General features: G+C 36.6%; 2 protein-coding genes across 2 annotated transcripts; both read left to right on the top strand.

Moving 5' to 3' along the window:
- Positions 1 to 906: 906 nt before the first annotated feature.
- Positions 907 to 13,739, top strand: LOC116110855 (dicer-like protein 4). Its single transcript, XM_031397065.1, is given in 23 exon segments — positions 907 to 958; positions 2,609 to 2,673; positions 3,962 to 4,105; positions 4,193 to 4,321; positions 4,691 to 4,826; positions 5,080 to 5,176; positions 5,912 to 6,104; positions 6,568 to 6,728; positions 6,822 to 7,028; positions 7,150 to 7,415; positions 7,504 to 7,784; positions 7,857 to 8,290; positions 8,523 to 8,623; positions 8,903 to 9,108; positions 9,247 to 9,456; positions 10,132 to 10,477; positions 10,480 to 10,590; positions 10,726 to 10,845; positions 10,848 to 10,999; positions 11,302 to 11,516; positions 12,395 to 12,528; positions 12,611 to 12,725; positions 13,329 to 13,739. Coding segments are annotated over 23 exon segments (4,026 nt in total). The 3' UTR covers positions 13,480 to 13,739.
- A 450-nt stretch (positions 13,740 to 14,189) lies between these two features.
- Positions 14,190 to 19,263, top strand: LOC116110854. Its single transcript, XM_031397064.1, is given in 14 exon segments — positions 14,190 to 15,600; positions 15,722 to 15,772; positions 15,990 to 16,019; positions 16,102 to 16,158; positions 16,378 to 16,482; positions 17,118 to 17,209; positions 17,298 to 17,430; positions 17,525 to 17,620; positions 17,695 to 17,786; positions 17,881 to 17,971; positions 18,233 to 18,367; positions 18,479 to 18,583; positions 18,673 to 18,774; positions 19,040 to 19,263. Coding segments are annotated over 14 exon segments (2,478 nt in total). The 5' UTR covers positions 14,190 to 14,295; the 3' UTR covers positions 19,124 to 19,263.
- The last annotated feature ends 2,158 nt before the right edge of the window (positions 19,264 to 21,421 follow it).

The following is a 21,421-nucleotide window of genomic DNA, read 5'->3' as shown; positions in this document are numbered from 1 at the left end:
CAAGTCAAAAGCAATCATCCTTATGCTCAAATAATGAAAGTGATGGTCATATATATTCATGCTTATTTTTCTTACATAAAAATTTCTGCAAGCATCTTTGTACTCAGTGTACTTTAATCTCTTGACATAGATTATCTTCATAATTGTGTAGGAGTTCTATAAACCTAAAGAGATGAATGTTAGGGCCAAAAATCGTCCTCGGCCTAAATTGGAAAACGGGTCTGACAATAAGGAAAAGACCAGGCCCAACCCCGATACGGCCCAATCTAAAACTCACCGGATTAGGCCCAATTGATACGAGGTACAGTCGGCCCAAACCGTACAGACACAAGCCTCCTAGTCCCAATTCACTTCCTGGATCTATAAACTAATTCAGAGCCCATGGTCACCTACAGATCACATTCCTATTCGAACACTGGTAAAGTAGTCCACTACCACCCCAACTCCCCCAAGGTCTGTGTCAGAGTCATACTTGAACTCCCTTTCATGCCAGGATAAGGGGATCAAAGGATATATCCCTGGAGGAAACAGATCACTATGAGAACTCCCAATCTTGCTAGGATTGGGAGACTGGACAATCACTATTTAAACAGAGGTTAGCCTTCTTACAAGGTAGATTACACTACACCTACAGACCCCGAAATTCTAGCTTGAGAACTTCACATCACAACCGTAGTCACAGTCCCCTACTAGACTTCTGGTGACCTCTCTATTCCTTAGCCCTCACTAAATCAGCCTTTCAGCCTTGCTGACTTGAGCGTTGGAGTGCCTACGGTGAACACTACCCTGGTGTTTTCCGTCGCTTCACATTTGTTTCTCTATGTGTGCATGTACAACAGATTGCTAGTGGTCTTAACCTCATGGGATCAAACTTTCTTTCCGTACAGATAGATTTTTACGTCTACAATGAAAATGCCTCGAATATTTGGCATGATTGCATCTCCAGTTATAGGGAAAGGTAACACATTTCCCCTTTTTCTCCTGAACTTTTGAGTTTTAATTGTTTGAAAATTTGTGTGCATGTATGCATTTTTGTTGGAAGGTCAAGTTTAAAGAAGGAGTTTTCTTAGAGTTTATGTGGATCTTTTTTCTTTTACTTTCAAATCTTGAAAGCATGAGGACTCCTAGGGGTGTGTTTGTTTTAGTATTTAGAATAGTATTTTTGAAATAATAAGAGTTGGGTGGGAATAACGAGGTAGGATTTAAAAATTAACAAAAACACCCTCTAGGTTTGTTAATTTACTAAACATCCCTATAATAAAAACGTTAAAAATTACAAAAATACCCCCACCCACCCATTAAATACTGGCAGCCAACCACCACCGCTGGAGGGTGGCCAGAGTTGCCGTATCGACGGATGACCTGCTAGATATGGCCTGTCGTGCGTCGAGATAGCCTTTTTCAGCCAGATCCACCATGGATCTGGTCGGAAAATGCCAGATCTACGGTTGGATCTGGCAATTGATGGCCAGATCTAGCCGCGTTTGGTTTTTAATGACGGCCAAAGATATGACCATTGTTGATGGTCAACGACGACCATATCTTGACCGTCATTGGCAACTAGCTATGGCCAAAGATCTGGCCGTCAACGACCATATCTTTGGTCATAGATCTAGTAAAAAAAGACTATATCGGCGTACCATCGGCCAAATCCAGCTGGTAGTACGTCATTATACCAGATTCCGGCCACCTTCTGGCGGTGGTGGTCGGAATCTTGCAAATGTGGGTGGTGGGGATGTTTTTGTCAATTTCTAAACTTTTTTTGAGGTGTTTAGTTAAATTAACAAACTTAAGGGATTTAAAAAATAATTGAATAAAATATAATAGTTTTTTCACCCTAGGGAACAAATGTGTATTTTGGAAATGATAAGAATAGGATAAGGGAAAATATTGAAATTCTTTCTTCTTTCTAATCTTTGAAGCTATCATAACCAATATTAGCTACTGAATTTGCAATATGATTGCCTTGACAACAGGTACGAGAAAATTTTACTTGCATTGGAAAAGCTTATTCGTACAATTGAGCCATCTATTATTAAGATCCCTAGGAGGCATGAAAATATGAGACAAAGATTAAACGAAGATTGAGATTTAATTGTGAGAAGAGAATGATAACTAGAAACAGCATTGTAACGGACTCTTTGCTATTCACAGGCCATAAATGCATAGCTTTTCCATTCTCTTTAGAGTTTGTAGTATAACTATATAGTTGAGAAGTCTGGGAGTTCTTGTACGCAATCAACTTGACAATACATCTGCTCCAAATTGTCAGCCTGCAATACTTTATGTCCTAGGGTTTTTCTGAGAGACCTATGATGAATTCCTCCTGTCATTTATATGGGATGGTTTATGGTGGAATATTGTCTTTGCATATGACTCCTTGTTTCTTTATGAATCCATTTTTTTAAGAAAAAAGTAAAACATAATGTACGGCGTGGTAAAGTTACTCTGAATAATTTTTGGATTTTTGGATTCCCATGTCATATAACCTGCATCTAGGACTGATCTTTCTATTGGCTGTCAAACTTAGTAGACGTATAGTATGGGTTTGCAAAGTTGCAGTTACTTGGTTTCATAGTTTCTTCATGCGTATATGTTACTCTTTCAGGAGCTTCGAATCAAGCAAATTTACCCAAAAGCATTAATAGTCTTGAATATATACTCGATGCTAAGGTGAGTCGTAGAAACTGTGTATTTGGATGTAACTTAGGTTTATGAAATTCTTATTGTTTTTGAGGCCAGTGTTGTTAACTAACTGTGCCCAAGCTCAATTATAAATGTCTTCTCTGGAGCATAGAATTGTTTTTGTGCTGTTGTTCAATCCCTGGAAGCATCCCTGCTCTACAAATATACACGGTCTTTGCCTTGGGCCTTGAAATACTGTGTGGCTGTCTGCTGAGTTCAAATATATATTTTTCTTTTTATCTTTTCACTGTACATTTGAAAAGATTGTACATTATACTTATTCTTTTAGGTTTTCCATCTAGCTTACTAGCACTGAGGTGTTCTGTGGCTTGTGGATTGTGGTACAGTTAGACGTACACCAAGTCTAGCCCAGCATATCGATGCTATTGTGGTGCATTGATGCACACTCAACCTTGGCCGGTCTGACAATTTATCAGCTGAGTTGTATCAGTCCTACTAACCCATTTAGACTTATTTTCTAACATTTTATTCATCTACCCCTCTTCTCTGGTTGTTTACCTTAGATCTCATGGGATTTGGAACGAGTCATAGTTGCCCTGTGCAACAAAATCTATGCGTTAAAATTACTGTTTACTGATTATTAAACTGTAATAAAAGTAAATATAATGTTTACTGATTATTAAACTGTAATAAAAGTAAATATCTATTTAGATTTCGGATTTCGTGTTGCTTGGTAGCAGTGTATGAATATCATTTATATTAGCAGACAATTTCTAATGCAGCTTGCATAAAACCTCAAACTTTGCTGATTAGTCATATGAATGGTTGAATAATTATTTTTACAACCTTATGAATGCTCTAAAAGATCTGTCCGCCACATGTCCATTGTTTGTCCCATGGTGAAGGCTAACGTCTTGGTCAAGCATTCCTCTGATAAGCCCTGCACCAACAAAAAAAAAAAAAATTATAAAATGAAGGGTAAAGGTAATTTTGATGATATTAAGCGAGCTCTTTTATTGTTCTCCAAAAGATCCTTGCATCTCTTTTTTGTAAAGATCTTTATACTGGAGTGTAAACTGATATATATAGATCTTTAATACTTTCTGTCTTAAATTTGATATGTACAATCACTCATTTTAAGCTTTTTAAAATGGAACTTGTTCTAAATGTGATTTTCAATTTCCATCCAAATTCTATTTACGTGCTTATAGCTAGGCATTGTTGGACTTCATTGTAGCAAATCATGTAATTATACTAATCTAGTTGCTCAAGTTTTCCATTGTTGACCTCTGAATCTTTTACCTCTATCTTGTAGGTGTATTCAGTTGAAGATAAGTTAGATCTGAAAAGATTTGTAGCATCACCTGTTGTAAAAGTATATCCATATGGTCCTGTTGTAAATGGCGGTTCTAGCTCCTACATGATTTATGTTAAAAAACTTTCAGAGATAAAAGGCGAGGTATATTGTTGTAGCTGGTCATTTTGTTCTATTCTTCTCATTCAAACAAGCTTTTTACTTGTCGCTAATGCTTTGTTGTAAGAGCAGTGCCTATCAACACTTAGCAGGGAGAGACATGATGTTCAAAGTCTTCGGAATATAAAAAAGCAGATCAGCAGATTGCATGATAACTTCATGTATTGTTTGGAAAATCTCGGAGTTTGGGGAGCACGGCTAGTAAGCTCTTTTAGCATCAAAACTGATTTCTTGATTCTATTTATTTAGTTTTCTGCCGTTCTCCTTGAGATTACTAATTTATTTATTATCGTGATATTCCATTGTGGATTTATGTTACTAATTTGTCCAAATCTGGTAAAGTGCAGGATTTATTCTCTTCAGTGAATTTGGGTCATTATAATATATCTAAAAGATTTATGTGTGTGTGTGAAAGAAGCAAAAATACTTCAGCTGTTGGATTTTTTTTTTTTTTTTTTAGTCAGTCTTTTGCAATTTTGCATCATCTGAATTTCAGTCACTGTTGCCAATTTTTCCATTGGCAGTTGGTGTTACACTTTAATTTATCGGTTTTCTTTACTCCTTTTTAAGGCTAGTGACAGTCTATTGAGTGGTGATCCATCTGTGAGGAATGAATTAATAGAAGCAGAAGGAAATTCCATGGACGACTCTTTATATAGTTTTTTATCCAAGGCTGCTGACGTCTTTGCTTCTGCTTGCACAGGAGGTACAATAATCTATCTAGAAATTGTTTCATTGAAGCTTCAGCTATCTTTTAGCTGTTTCTCTATTTATATAGTACATAGATATTTATAAATCTTCTTGCTACTATAGCTTTTGCATGAATCAGCTAAGTAAGATTGTTAATTTTGATTTTCAATTATGCTTAATTATAAGTTCAAAAGAGCATACTGTGTAAAATTCAATGATCATTTTTGGTCTAATTAGTCATTTGAATCTTGTTATTGCTACCCTTGTAGATGGCATTGCCTCTGAACTGTCTTGTATAGAGATTTTAAAGGAGCCGTTTTTCTCAGAAAAGCTTTTGCGTCTTATTGGAATTCTCTCCTCCTTCAGGTTGCTCTTAGAGTGGTTTAAGCTTTCTTTATTATATTGTTTATTTAACATGTTTCTTGGGGGATCTTATCTAACATTTTTTTGTTTAGCTTTGTTGCTTGTAAACAAATACCATTTTTGCTTGTGTTCCCCTTAACAAGATGTTGCAACCTATGCATTTTTACAAGTGATTAAAAATTTGCTTAGTGACATATATGAACTTATGTATTATGATTTTCTGTTTACTGACGTGAAAAAGGTTGATGTTCTAGAGCAATTTCTTGATTGCACTCCTTTTTATTTTTTTCTCTGGAGGTAGGTGGTGATCATCGTTGCCTGATCAATGCCTGTTCATGTCTGCTGTGAACTTCGGGGCGTATATAGAAGTGATAGTCTAAAGTCCTTTGGGTGATAGCTTTAAAAAATATATATATATAGCTTTCTTTGGATTAGAAATTGTATCTTTCTTCAAATGAATATCTTGTCTTCTTGTCTCTTCCTAATCGTTGACCATTTTCATATAATTATATACTTACCAATGTGTACGCATTTAAATAAGATTGTTATGGCCAATCTTTATCGTGTATCTATCTATAAATAGGGTTGCAATTAAATATGAAATATATAGTTTTGTAGATAGGATTAATGATGGCAGATCAATGCGTATATATATAGATATATCTATGTGTATGTCTATGTGCTGTGCATAAATCTGTGGGCATTTATTCTGATGGATGTTTATTTTTTCTATTCCAGGCAACAACCAAATATGAAATGTATAGTTTTTGTAAATAGGATTATTACAGCAAGAACCTTGTCATATATACTGCAAAAGCTTAAGTTTTTAGCTTATTGGAAGTGCCATTTTCTTGTTGGAGTCCATGCTGGATTGAAGAGTATGTCACGGAAAACCATGAAGAGCATTCTTGAGAAGTTTCGTTGTGGTGAGGTAATGCTTCTCAATTCACATTTTTGTAAAGTCTTACCCACATGGCTTTTCTAATGATGGAATATTAAAAGTCTTTGAACTGTAATACTTTTTTTGTCCCTTTACCTGAGTATGTCTAAAAGTTTCTCTGGAAAAAAAAAAATTATTATTTAAAGTTTGAAATGAGTGAGAAGTGAGGAACTATAATGAAGACAAGGAAAAGTGGTAGTCTTGGTTGCTAATTTTGTCATTGATGTTGGCACTTCAGGATGTGTAAAGCAACGTGTATTCGGCATAACATACACTTCCATTTTTTATATTTGACCTAGAGACTGTTGGCCAAAAAATTGAGGATCCATATCATAAATAGGCGTTACGAGAACTTATAAGAACCATATAGTTCTTATCTTATGATGGTATGGACCATCCTCTCCATTTCTTCATCTTTATGTGGATTATTAAATCAGATTTGCTGATTGCGCAGTTGAATCTTTTAATTGCAACTAAAGTTGGTGAAGAAGGACTTGATATTCAGACATGCTGCCTCGTCATACGGTTTGATCTTCCAGAAACTGTTTCTAGCTTTATACAATCCAGAGGTCGTGCTCGAATGCCTCAATCCGAATATGCATTTTTGGTGGACAGGTGTTTCTCTGAAGTACATGATATATGAAAGTCCAATCATCAAATACTTGTTTTCTCTCTCAACTAGAGTAACCTTTGTTCTTAATATTGCAGTGGAAACCAGAGGGAGGTAGAATTGATAAAAGATTTTGAAAAGGATGAAAATCGGATGAATATGGAAATTTCAGGCAGAACATCTATTGAGAGTTTCAGTTTTTCTGAGGAAAGACAATATATAGTTGAATCATCTGGCGCTTCTGCTAGTGCTGGATATAGCATCTCTTTACTTCACCAATATTGTTCAAAACTCCCACACGATGAGTATGTCCTTCAGCATTTAATTGTACCTATGTTTCAAAATCATTGTTTCAACCACTAAACTTGTGTGGCCAATCCATGGTTTGTATACATACTTGTTCAGATGTTTGATCCATTTTTGCAGGTTTTATAATCCCAAGCCAAAATTTTATTATTTTGATGATTTAGGGGGAACTGTTTGTCACATAATTTTACCTTCTAATGCTCCAACACACCGAATCGTTGGTACACCCCAATCTTCAATTGAAGCTGCTAAGAAAGATGCTTGTCTGAAAGCGATAGAAGAATTGCATAAGTTGGGTGCTTTAAATGATTATCTTTTGCCAGATGGAGGCAATGACAATGAGGAGGATGGAGAGCTGGACTCTTCTGATTCTGATGGCTGCGAAGGTTGAGGCAGTGCTATTTATTTTAGAACAACAATTTTCCTATTTGCATCAATTTCAAATTTTATCTCTTTGATTTTGTCTGTTGGCAGGTGAGAATGAGATTCCAAGAGGAGGAAGGCATGAGATGTTAGTTCCTCCCATACTTAAAGAATCCTGGGCCAAGTCAGAGAATCCTGTCTATCTTAATTCATACTATTTTCAATTTATTCCGGATCCCAAGGATAGAATCTATAAAGATTTTGGACTTTTTGTCAAGTCACCTCTTCCTCAAGAGGCCGAGAAAATGGAACTTGATCTTCACCTTGCTCGTGGTAGAACTGTGAAGACAGAGTTTGTCCCATCAGGAGTTGCAGAATTTACTAAAGATGAGGTAACAGTAGTTTTGATATGTTCACAGTTATGATGAACTTATTTAAAGTATTCTCATTTTATATCCTTACAGATTATTCAGGCGCAGCATTTCCAAGAAATGTTCTTGAAGGTCATCCTTGACCGATCAAAATTCATTTCTGATTATGTTTCCTTAGGAGAGGAAGATTATGAATCAAACTCATCAACCTTCTACCTGTTGCTTCCAGTCATTTTTCATGAAAATGCAAGCACAGTTACTGTAGACTGGAAGATTGTCAGAACGTGTTTATCATCTCCAGTGTTCAGGGAACCACCCAGTTGTAAAGGCACAATTTTTTTTCCTTCTGATGAACACTTGCAACTTGATAATGGTTGCTGGAGTATAAGTGATGTTGAGAATAGTTTAATATATGCCCGACACAAGGATTCGTTCTACTTTGTCTCTAACGTTGTTTGGGAAAAGAATGGTTACAGTCCATATAAGGATTCAGGCCCTACAAACCATGTGGAGCACTTGATTAAACGGTAGGTAACTAATCTCCCTGATACTCTACTACTATCATAATAGTTATTACAGCTAATCAGTTTGATATCCTCCAGAAAGGTTGTGTGTTACAGTCCATGCCTGCTTATTTGCTAACACTTTCCTGTATATCTAAGGACAATGTAACTCTGATAAAGAATATAGAGGCCTGACTTTCATTACATTCATACTTGTATTATTAAATTCCTTTTTTCGCTAAATATTTCTCATCAGGTATGATATTAATCTTAAATATCCTGGACAACCTCTTCTGCATGCAAAACCACTTTTTCGTTTGCACAATTTGCTACACAACCGAAAGCCAGAGGACACAGGTACTTCTTTAATTTGTTTTTCTTTTTTGCATTATAATTTTTTTAGTGTCAATTTTGTTCTAAATATGTAAATTATACTTTTTACTGAAATGCATCCCAAAATAAGTTACTGGGTGGGAGGGTGACAATTAGGGAGAAGTTTAATATTCTGTTTCCCAGCCCCCTTCTATTTATTTCTTCTGCTTGTTTTCTATTTGCTTCATGTACACACACACACACACACACACATATATATAAAAAAAAAAAATTTGGGCTTATGCTATTCTGATTGTCCAACAGAATCACATGAACTGGACGAATACTTCTATGATATGCCTCCTGAGCTTTGTCAACTGAAGATAAGAGGGTTCTCTAAAGATATTGGGAGTTCAGTATCTTTGTTGCCATCAATCATGCATCGGCTGGAAAACTTGCTTGTAGCCATTGAACTGAAGCAAGTATTATCTGCCTCATTTTCTGAGGGAGCTGAAATTAGTGCCGACAGGGTAAGGCCTAAACACTCGGGGTTTTATTTTGACTCCCCAGTACTGGCTTCATTGTGCTAGTCAGATAATGCCTGTTTTTTCTTAACTGTATATAAAGACTTAAACCTTATGTGTTGCTGATGGCTTAAATTCATTTAGGTTCTAGAAGCCCTAACCACAGAGAAATGCCAGGAGCGCTTTTCACTTGAAAGGCTTGAAATACTTGGCGATGTCTTCCTTAAATTTGCTGTTGCACGGCATCTTTTTCTCTTGCATGACACCCTTGATGAAGGAGAGCTTACTCGGAGGCGCTCTAATGCTGTAAATAATTCCAATTTGCTCAAGCTGGCAACGAAAAGTAATTTACAGGTAGGATTAGATCGTTGGATTTGATCTTTGTTTTGGAATTGACAGATTGACCTATCATATTTCCTATTGCTGAATAATCATGGCATGCTCATGTTCTAATTGTACTGTATATAACATATCATTTTGCATCAATTTTCTTAGTTTTTGTGGTTACCTTAACAATTGCTGGTGGTGTTACATGATTCTGCAAGGTCTGCAAACTACTGAATACTGACTATAAACAGTGTCAACCATACTGTCTCTTAAGTATAAGATTATGTGTCTGTGTGTCCATGAATAAGTCTTTTGACTTTCTACTTACAACTGCAGTGTTACAATTTGAATATTATTGTTGTATCTTTTCCTATGAGTCTAAACTTTTGGTATGAATGGTTACTCAACATGGTAGAGTCTATTTGATTGAGAGATCTTGTGTTTAAATCCTGAAAGAAGTTATTCTATAGGATATAGTATAGGTTTATGTTTGAGAGCATGTAACAGACCATTAATTAAATTTGACCATGAGGGAGTGTATTGGAGTTTAAATATGATTTTTGGTCCTTTCTGCATAAACTTAAACTTTTGGAGTTGATGTTAAGTCTACACGGAATGAAATAATTTCAACTAGGAGGTAAACTTAAGTATGTGTAAATTGTATTTTACATCCTAAATATTTGTAACTTACACCTGTTTTAGGTATATATACGTGATCAACCATTTGATCCGTGCCAATTCTTTGCTTTGGGCCATCGTTGCACTAAAATTTGTAGCAAGGAAACAGAGAAAAAAATTCATTCTAAAAAAAAAGGTCATGCAGCAGATGATGCAAATTCTGGTGAAATCAGATGTAGTAAAGGTCACCACTGGTTACATAAGAAAACAATTGCTGACGTTGTTGAAGCCCTTGTTGGAGCATTCATAGTTGATAGTGGCTTCAAAGCTGCAACTGCATTTCTTAGATGGATTGGCATACAAGTGAAGTTTGAAAGTTCACAAGTTACTAATGCTTGCTTGGCAAGCCGAAGCTACTTGTCGCTGACGTCCCTTCTTTGGAATGGCTGCCCTTGAAATTCTTAGGATATCAGTTTCTCCATAAAGGCTTGCTTTTACAGGCATTTTTGCATCCTTCTTACACCCAACATGGTGGAGGCTGCTCAGGTATGCACTGTACCTTTTCTCTCCTCTGGTAGTGTGACTTGATTTAATATTCTAGATATCATGTCTTGCCTGTCTGACTAGCTTACATTTTATGTTGATGATGCTGTTATGTGTAATACTTTAATGGTTTTCTCCAGAGATTGGAGTTCCTTGGAGATGCAGTCTTGGATTACTTAATTACTTCATATCTTTTTTCGACCTACCCAAGTTGAAGCCTGGATTTGACAGATTTGAGTTCAGTGTTAGTGAACAATAAGCCTTTGCAAATGTTGCCGTGGATCGGTCCTTGCACAACTTTCTTATGTTTGATTCAAATGGCCTCTCCGAGGCTATAAACAATTATGTGAAGTTTATAAAAACTTCTTCATCACGAGAGAATTTAATTGAAGGGCACAAATGTCCAAAGGTAGACACCGTTACCCCTTTTTTCTTATTATTATTTTCTTGACTTCCTTGTCTTCCATGTATCATATTATGAGTTCCTAAGTTGTTATTTTCCTCTTTCCACTGAAGGTTTATAATCTATAAAATAAAAGTACTGTCTGTATAATGAAGGGAAACAACCCCTACCCAAAATAAAAACAAAACGGGAGTATAAAAATTAACCTAGATATCCTCGCTAATTGTTATTTTTTGTTTTAAGTTTAACTTATTTGTTTTACATTTGAAAAGGGTAAAATTTCAACATGGTTTCATTTGTTGATTCAGGCTCTTGGTGACTTGGTAGAATCTTGTATGGGTGCCATCCTGCTTGACTCTGGGTTTAATTTGAGCACAGTGTGGAAAATAATGCTATCCTTTTTGGAACCAGTCATGAGCTTTTCCGGCTGCACTAAATCCTATAGGGAACTACAGGAAGTTTGCCAATATTATGACTTGCATTGCAGTTTCCAGCCAGAAAAAAGGGACAACATTTTTAGTTGAGGGAAAGTAACTGGAGAGATCTACAGCTTTGCATTGCTGCCTCTAATCCAAAAAAAAAGCTGCTATTAGGATTGCTTCACAAAAACTCTTCGCAGATTGAAGGTAAAAGCTGTATGCTGATTCTCTCTGGTTTGTCACACATGCTGTCTATCCCCATGAAATTAGTATGCCTCTGTGGATGATTACTTAATTTGACACCCTTGGAAAGAATATTGTTTGTAGCACAGTTTACCGGTTCTGTTTCACATTGGATAAACAAGAAATTTCATGTTAACTTGCACTTAAGAAAAATCATACCACAATATGGTAACTAGCTGCACACCAATTGATGTATCAGATGCTCTTGTTTGTCAGTGCATGTGTGTATTGATTTTGCAAATATGCTTGGATTGAAAGAATGTCGTAATAGAGAAGAGTGAGTCAAGTGGTACTGGCATAAGTGAATTTTAGTGTTGAATACTACCATCTTTTCTCCTATAAACAGTTCTACTAGTATTATTAATGTACAAATAGTATGTGGTATTAGGACATTCTGGGATTTGTTTCTTAACATTTCTGTGTAGCTAACATCTGAAAATCTGTGCCAAGCTGGTGTTTTGTAACTTATTATTTAGTTGTATTAATCATCACCAAACTTTGGTCATGCTGAGTCAACACCTCCATTGCAACGTTTCCATTGAATCATCACTTGAATTTCATTGATATGGATGTGCAGGCAAAAGGTTCACGCCCAAGTCTAAACCTTTGGAGGAGTTTTAAAATCTAGTTGCAAGATGGAGCCACTGATTGATTTGATGAAACTCCATAGATGTGTTGTTCCTGATGATATGGGTTTGAATCTTGTGGAAGCAATGGTGACTTGACATCTGTTCTGAAGTGATGTGTCTGATATTTCTTCACCCTCCATTACTCCTGTTAATAGATGGTCCTCGCTTGCTTTTAAAGAAGTCAGACGACAGCCAAGTGAGACCATTTCAGATCCTAGTGGTGACACTGACTCGGAGGCTTCAGGTATATATGTATTTGTTATTTCACTTGCTTGGTATCAACTGTGTGGATCACTGCTTATAGTCTCTGACTTACGGTTTATCAGGTGGATCAGCCAACAAATCAGCAAGATCACATTTGTACGAAATCTGTGCTGCTAACTGTTGGAAACCCCCTCTTTTTGAATGTTGCGAAGAGGAAGGACCAAGCCACTTGAAATCGTAAGTCCATGATCTATGACAATTAATTTGACTGATTTGAGTTATATGAACTCTACTTTTTCAGAACTCAATTTTTACTGAGCAATTAGTCAAAGTTTCAACCTTGATGCCAATATTTTTGTTCTTAAAATTTAATTGATAGCAAGGCTCCATAGTTCAGATAGAAATTGTTATTTTGAAGCGTTGTATCCATTTGTAATCTACATATTTCTTGACATTGCATTATCCAAGATGCAAGGAACCGATTTGTTTGGCATATTTCTTCATCAGGGCTAGCGAGAAATATGAAATGAATCTCTCAATTGTCGTTTAGAAGAATTTCGGAAGTCTGTTGAAAAAATTAATTAGATTCCAGGATCTCATTAGCTCAACACGCATTGATAGTCTGCTTAATTTCTGCTCCACAAATCATATCCTTATTTTTCGTCTTGTATAGCATTGTAAACTATACATACATCAGCGGGCTTTTACCGTTAGACTTGCCACGGAAGAGTAAAATTTTATATCACTCGAGATATAATTTAAGCAGCCCTGAGACCTAAAGAATGAAATTCCTTTGCAGCTTGGCATATGCTGAAGATTCTGAATCAAAATTTTCTGCAGGTTTACTTTCAAGGTTATAGTGGAAATAGAAGGAGCTCCGAATATCGTTTTGGAGTGCTTCGGGGCACCTAAGACAAAGAAGAAAGCCGCTGCGGAGCACGCAGCCGAAGGTGCAATTTGGTACTTGGAACAGGAAGGCTACTTGATCTAGAATTGTTGACATAGATGTAACAATTTTCCCCATTAGATTAGAGGAATTACTTACCAGGGGACCTAATTATATGGAAGTGCTAGTTTATGTCTATGCTAAGTGAAGATGAATGCTGTAACTCCTAAGAAAGTCTTGGCCATTGGCCATCGGCCATTATAATGTATATATAAACCAGTATGCATTTTATCTTAATAAGAAAGTATATATATAAATATAGTTGCAACTGAAAGTGTATGATGTCCATAACGATCAATCGAGAAACGCTGCTTTACATATTCGATGTGTTTCATGTGGGGAAATTTTTGTGGGGAGTCATGTTTTGATGTTCAAAGGGCATGTTCATGTGTTTTCTGCATTGGTTTGGTATTTCATCATATGGAAGAGTTTTTGGCCTTGGCCTTTTTGGCTTGGTGGAGGGTTCAATTGTTAGGTTTTAAAGCTATGAGGGTTTGCATGAAGTTCTTAAATTTTATCAACCTTTAAATATCTTTCTTTTTTTTTTGGAAAAATCATCTTGAATTTATAAATATTATTTTAAGTCCCTTAAAATTCACCAATAATCTTTTATAAAGCTTCATCAAATTTATACAAAAAAAGAAAAATTCCTATAAAATATTTTAATAAAATTTTCGATAAATAATATAAAATATAACATGTTTTCATACAATCAATTAATTTTTAATTTTTTAAATAAAAACTNGCCTTGACAGTTTTGAGGATGCCGTACAACAAGATGTCAAGTTACGGCAGATTATCCAACAGCTCCTGATTGACCCAAACAGCCACCCTCGTTTCAGACTGGTGGGACCCCATTTGATGTATCACAACAGATTGGTTTTACCAAAATCAGGGCCTCACATTGATCAGATACTGCAGGAATTCCATACTTTACCAATTAGAGGTCATTCTGGTTTTTTTAAGACATACAAGCGAATTTCAATTGTGGTGTTTTGGGACGGAATGAAGAATGACATCAAGGCATTTGTAGCGGCTTGCAGCATATGCCAACAGAATAAGTACGATGCTCTGAGTCCAGCAGGGTTACTCCAACCTTTACCTATTCCTCACCAGGTTTGGGATGATATTTCAATTGATTTCATTATTGGATTGCCCAAAGCACATGGAGTTGATACTATTCTAGTTGTTGTTGACCGGCTCACCAAGTATAGCCACTTTCTCACTCTTAAACACCCATATACAGCCAAGACAGTAGCAGACCTGTTTGTACAAGAGGTGATCAGGTTGCATGGATTTCCAAGAACCATTGTATCCGATCGAGATAGGGTTTTCATGAGTAATTTTTGGGCTGAGTTATTTAAGCAGTCTGGAACCCAACTGAACATGAGTTCAGCTTACCATCCGCAAACGGATGGTCAAACCGAAGTAGTCAACCTTTGCTTAGAGACTTACCTCCGGTGTTTTGTCAATAGTCATCCCCAGCAGTGGCCCAAATGGGTGCCATGGGCAGAATTTTGGTTCAATACCACATATCATAGTTCCACAGGAATGTGCCCCTTTAAAGCTCTCTATGGTCGTGAACCTCCAACCGTATTACGTTATGCTGATCATACTTCTCCAGTTGATGAGGTTGACCAACAACTTCAGCACCGAAATCACATCATCGAAGAATTACGGGCAAATCTTCTCAAGGCTCAAGGGCGCATGAAGATGTATGCTGATCGACATCGCCGAGAGGTCACATTTGAGATAGGGGAATCAGTTTACTTGAAGTTACAACCATATCGGTTACGATCCTTAGCCCGTCGCTATAATGAGAAGTTGAGCCCGCGGTTTTATGGTCCTTTTGTCATCACAGACAAGATTGGAGCTGTGGCATACAAGTTAGCATTACCTTCTTCAGCCCGCATTCATAATGTATTCCATGTTTCGCAGTTGAAGAAAGCAACATTCCAAGTTCCCAACAGCCAGCCTCTCCCGGCAGCTCTTAATGAGGATTTAACTTTACAACTTGAGCCAGAAGCAGTCCTCAAGAAAAGGAAACTTCTGAATGGCCAGTGGGAAGTGCTGATTCAATGGAAGGGATTACCTTCCTATGAAAACACATGGGAAGATTTTGACATTATTCACCTTCAGTTTCCTACATTTCACCTTGAGGACAAGGTGGTTCTCCTTGGGGAGGGTAATGATGAGCATCAAACAAAGCTGGTGTACCACATGAAGGGTGGTGGTAGAAAGTAGGGGAATATTAGGCAGTTGGGATTTGTTATGGGGGAATATTTAGGGAATATCTGTGGAACAGGTGGCAGGATATGAGGGGATGGGGGAGAATTCAGTTAGAACATACAGGTGACAAAATAGAATAAAAAGGGGAGAAGAGAAAAGGGGAGATAACGAGATTTTGAGAGTGAAATTGCAAGGAGGCTACTGACCCTCGAAGTCAGTGTTTGGGGAGGTGGCTGACCCTCGAAGTCAGTCTGTTACTCATTATTTTCTGGTGTTTTTACATTGTCTTTCTGAGTTAATTGTTGTTTGTTGTTGAGCTTTGCTAGGAAAGGTCTGTTAGCTTTATTGATAAGGCTGTATGCTTTTAGGGTGATTAATATAACAGATTCTTTTCGTTAAATATTGATTTTGGCGTGTGAGTGTGGATTGTGTTGGTAGTTTTGTCCAGATTGCAGGTCAGGTCCTATCAGAGACCCATCTACTGCTAAATCACAGGTTAATATTGTATATTTTTTTTAGTTCTGGGCATATGGGTTTTTTAAAGTCACTGTTCGGTGGTTGCTTTGCGATCTGTTTTATCCCTGCTCTAATTGAAAGGTTCTTAACTTATATGTAAGCCTTTTTTCTCTAGGCATGATAAAAATTAATTCAAGAGAATTCATTCTCTTGCTTCTTTTGCCACAACAGTGCTGATTTTATGTTTACCTTTATTAGTTTCTTAAGTTTGTCGAGAAGACAGCTCCTACAGCTGTTTCTACTTCTGGGAAAGGTTCATCAGCTTCTGGTCTTACAGCTTCAGTGATCCGAGATAGCAGTTCTGTAAGTTCTTGATCTTCTGTGTTGATACAATTTATACTGCTTATTTTATTCTTTCCCCTTACTTCATGGAAATTTGATAGATACCTATCCCAAGCCAACCAACCACAACAGAAATAGCAAGCAAACAATTGAATTAAACCCAGAAAGCAACAAGAATCAGTAGCCAAAATTCAGAAACACTAGCACTTATACTGATATTCCAGCAACACAAAATACACAGCAACAAAAAACTTAACAAAACTAGCCAAAACAAGAAATCAAATAAACCATAAACCAAAACAAGAAATCAAAGATAATTTTGGTCTTGGAGGGCCAACTCCTCCCAGATAGTGCGCCAGCAACCTCCCATTCTCCACTTTTCTCTTTTTGAAATCCTCTCAAATCTCCTTGTCTCTCCTTTTATGCTATTGACTTTTCAGTCACCCATTCCCCTAATGCCATCTGTCCCTCCTAAACAAACCACACGCACAAAGAACCTTCTTTCCAGCTACCCAAAATCTTCTACTTTGCACCATTATGTCTCCTACCATAAACCAGCATATTAGGGGTCTCATCAAAATTATTTTCCAGTTGATTAATAAATTCCATTTGACTTGAATTAATTAGTTTGCTGACATCATTTCCTTCCAAATCAGCGTGAATTTTATCTTGAAGTAGGAGCCATGGTTTTGGCAGATGGTGGTGTTGTTTGCATTGATGAATTTAAAAAAATGAGATCAGAGGATAGGTAATTCAAAGTATAAATAGATTTTGAAAACTAAATTTCTCCATCTCATGATTATGGCTCCTTAAGAGTTTTTCTTTGTGTGGCTTAGGGTTGCTATTCATGAAGCCATGGAGCAGCAGACAATATCCATTGCCAAAGCAGGAATAACAACTGTTCTCAATTCAAGAACCTCAGTTCTTGCTGCTGCTAACCCTCCATCAGGACGTTGTGATGATCTTAAGGTCACTGCAGCATCTGTTGTTTTACTTGGATTTGTTTCTCATTGTCATTCTGTGGTTTCTGCTTAAGTAACTAACAAAGTTTTTCTCCTTCCAGACAGCCCAGGATAATATTGATTTGCAGACAACCATTCTTTCTAGATTTGATTTAATTTTTATTGTTAAAGATGTCAGGATGTACAGTCAGGACAAGGTAATATACCACACCTTGCTCAGCTATTAAATTCCCTTAAATCGGTATTTGAAATTAAATTTCTATTTGTGCAGCTTATTGCTAGCCATATCATGAAAGTTCATGTATCTGCAGATGCTGTCTCAGGTGACAGCAAAGCTTCTAAAGAAGAGAATTGGCTGAAGAGGTATTTATATCGATTGAACTCGGGCATATGTTCTTCACAAAGTGCTACTTAAATATTTATGATATGCTCAACTGTTGAGTTACCATTTTGGCAGGTATATACAATATTGTAGAGTTGAATGCCACCCCCGTTTATCAGAATCTGCAGCAGCAAAGCTTCAGGATCAGTATGTCCAAATAAGAAAGGTATTCTTGAACTAGCTTATGTCATAATTCTCTTTATTAAGTTGAGCAGAAGTCTGTTCTTTCATAAACATTGCTACATTTTTATTGCGAGAAACTTGGGGATTACCATCAAGTATTCCAATTCTGGAGTAGTTTGGGTTTTGAAATGGACATTTATTGGATGGTCAGAAAATTATAACGTGAATTGTGAAGATCAAGTGTAAGACTGATGGTCCCTAGTCTGCTTACCAATAGCAGCTATCATCATGATTATGCTTGTAGGACATGAGACGGCAGGCAAATGAAACTGGTGAGGCTGCTGCTATACCCATTACTGTAAGGCAGCTTGAAGCTATTGTAAGGTTAAGCGAGGACTTGCTAAAATGAAACTGTAAGTACTGGCTTTAAACTTGAGATTTTAACAAAATTAGATCGAAGCCATAGGTTTTCTCAAGTTTTTGTCTTTCCCTTTATGTGGTTAGAATCTCTATAACTGACTTGCCACTCTTTTATGAACCATGATATTTGGTTAATGAAGCAGTTAGACTTTTTACTGTTTCCACAATGGACGCAGCACAGTCTGGAATACATCAACAAGTGAATCTTACTGGTGAGATGGCTAATGAAATAAAGGTCGGTACATATGCATTATGATCTTCATTCTTATTCCTATTCCAAACCCCCCACCGACTTCCCATTAATCATTGGTTCCCTTTAAACAGCAAGCTGAAACCCAGATAAAGAGAAGACTAGGCATTGGAAACCAAATATCACAGAGAAGATCGATCGATGATCTCACCAGAATGGGCATGAATGAATCAATAGTAAGTATTTATTTCAATGTTCATGTCCTTTTACCTTCTTATCAGAGGAGAAAGGACATTATGAGTCTGTGACTTACAATTGTTCTCAGGATGACTCACGTAGTATTGGAGTATGATGCTAGAGATAAGTGTAGTTAAGAAATGATTCTCAGTAAAGTTATATACATTGTTACTTTGGCTAATTGTTCAGTAGATAGATATCATTTTTACAGCTAAATCTCTTCTGAGTTAAAAGTTTTGGTGATTGCCATTTACATTTTGGCGGGTAAGAAGAGCTCTTATAATTATGCACCAGAGAGATGAAGTTGAATACAAACGAGAAGGGCGGGTTGTTTTCAGGAAAGTTTAATCAATCCTCTGTAAAATTCCTCAAATTGTATGTTATCAGTTTACGATTAATAGTTTCTCAGTCCCTTTGGACAATGTTTTTAAGAAAGTCAGAAAAATGGTCCCTAAACTTAACGGACGTTAGAGTAAAATGACCAAGGAAGGGTATTTTAGACATTTCAGTTGGATGTTTGATGATAAACATTTTAGTTGGTTGTGTCTATTGTAGATATAAACCTAAGAAGTCGTACCAAATCGACATGAAAACCTAAATGCATGAATGACATGATATTTTCTCTATAAAAGAAGCATTCATTCATTCGTTAGCATTTTAAACCAATTTTGACAATGGAGAATCCAAATTCATCATACTGTGATATGTAAGTGACAAGAGATTCAAATGCTCATCTCAAAGAACTCCATGGGTACTATGATTTTGTAGAATTCTTCTGCAGAATCTGTGATCAGGGATTCGAAAACCTTTTCAATTTAAATAATCAAATTGGGTTTTTGAGGGTGGGTATGTTTGGTGAGGTGGTATATGGGAATTTCTTGTATGTGTGTGTCTCAATCCACTCCCTGATTCCCCATGACTCATTCCCAGTCCATTACATCCCTCTTCTTTTCCCCTTCCCAGCCCATCCACTCTATTTTTTACCAGCCCACACATTTTCCCTTGGTCTTGACTAAAATCCGGCCCAGCCCTTTGATTTAACCCGCCCAAACTTTCTGTTGCCTTAACTTCACTACTGATTCCCTCATTCTCATTTTCTAAATTCACAGACTCTTTGACGGGGGATTTTATTAAAAGACCATTTAGAGTTAAAATTTAATTAAAAGGTTATACAATTTGTAAAATTTAACTAAATAGCCATGTTTTTTGATTAAGCTTAATTAAACTTGATTAGGGGTTAATTATGAATAATGAATAATTTTGTAATCTTTAAAAAATTATGATGTCCCCAAAGATTCGAAATTCTAGCAAACAAACCCAAACACTTTCTTCTTCCTCCCGCAACATTAACACATTCCTCCGCCATTGACATATTCTCCAACAAAGATCTTGTCGTCGTCGTCGTCCTCTTCCTCGTAGCATTTCGTCTAGGTATGTGTATCTCCCCTTTTAATTTTATATTTTGATTTACAAAGATTTAATGATGGATTGAGTTTGGGTTATGATTTTGATTTAGTTGTTTAGATTGTGTTTGATGTAATGGAAGTTGAAAGGAGTGAAATCTGTTAAAAAATGTCTTGCATTGTGGGTAGCTGGGGGTAGTAGCACCGATTGTAGGCAAAGAGACTGAAAATGTGCTCTGGATATGATGGTTTGCTTAAGCGATCTGGTGTGTTGCTTAAGCGATTTGGTATGCTGGTAATACAGCAGATAGATTGCTTAAGCGATCAGGTGTGTAGCATAAGATCGCTTAAGCGATCTGCTAAAAGTCTGGTGTATAGCAGCAAATTGTTTAAGTGATCATGCTTATTTATACTGGATTGCTTAAGCGATCCATGATATCGCTTAAGCGATCCAGTAAACGATATACCAGATCGCTTAAGTGATATACCAGATTTGTCAAGCGACTATGCATATGCTTTTTAAAATATTTCAACCGTAAGTACATCAGTTAAGAATAATTTTTTTCTTGCATTATAGGTAATTAGCTATTATGAGACATGAGACAAGTTGTTTTGGGTGTTGAATATTTTGGTGAGTGGGTGGAAGAAGAAAGTAGTTGGAAGTGGATTGAGAAGAGCAAAGAAGTTATACCAATTGCTGTGAGCACAAAGGTTAGTTTTGATGAGTTGATTGATGAAATAATTAGAAGAGGTGAATTGAGTTGCTCACGTAGTGATATAGTTGTGAAGTATGTTTAAAGCAGAGTTCATCAACATTATAAGGTACCTCCTACTATATTAAAGTCGGATGAAAGTGTGAAGTTACATATGATTGATGTGGCTGATAATGGTTCGAGGCCGATTTTAAGGGTTATTTTTTTATTTTTTATTTTTGTAGAAAAACCGTTGGAAGTTGATTCAAAGGAAGGGGATAAAAAGGAAGTTCGCGGAGATTTGCCTGGTTTTAATTTGAACTACGAGGGCGACAATGATTTGTTAGTTGAAAATCAAGAGTAGACGGTGAATTGGGTGGTGAGGAGGACACTATAGAAGAGGTTGGTCATGAGGGACAAAATGAAAATATTGAGGAGGAGGACCCCGTACATGTTCCTGTGGATGTAGAGATTCTTTTAAATACAGATTATGTAAAATGTGTAGTTTGTGAGGAAGAGAACACATTGGCCGTTTATGTAGGTTCAGAGGG

This window comes from Pistacia vera, unplaced genomic scaffold (genome assembly GCF_008641045.1).
Source record: "Pistacia vera cultivar Batoury unplaced genomic scaffold, PisVer_v2 Contig617, whole genome shotgun sequence".
In the NCBI taxonomy this organism is placed as follows: domain Eukaryota; kingdom Viridiplantae; phylum Streptophyta; class Magnoliopsida; order Sapindales; family Anacardiaceae; genus Pistacia; species Pistacia vera.
This window is presented reverse-complemented; position numbering and strand designations above follow the sequence as displayed.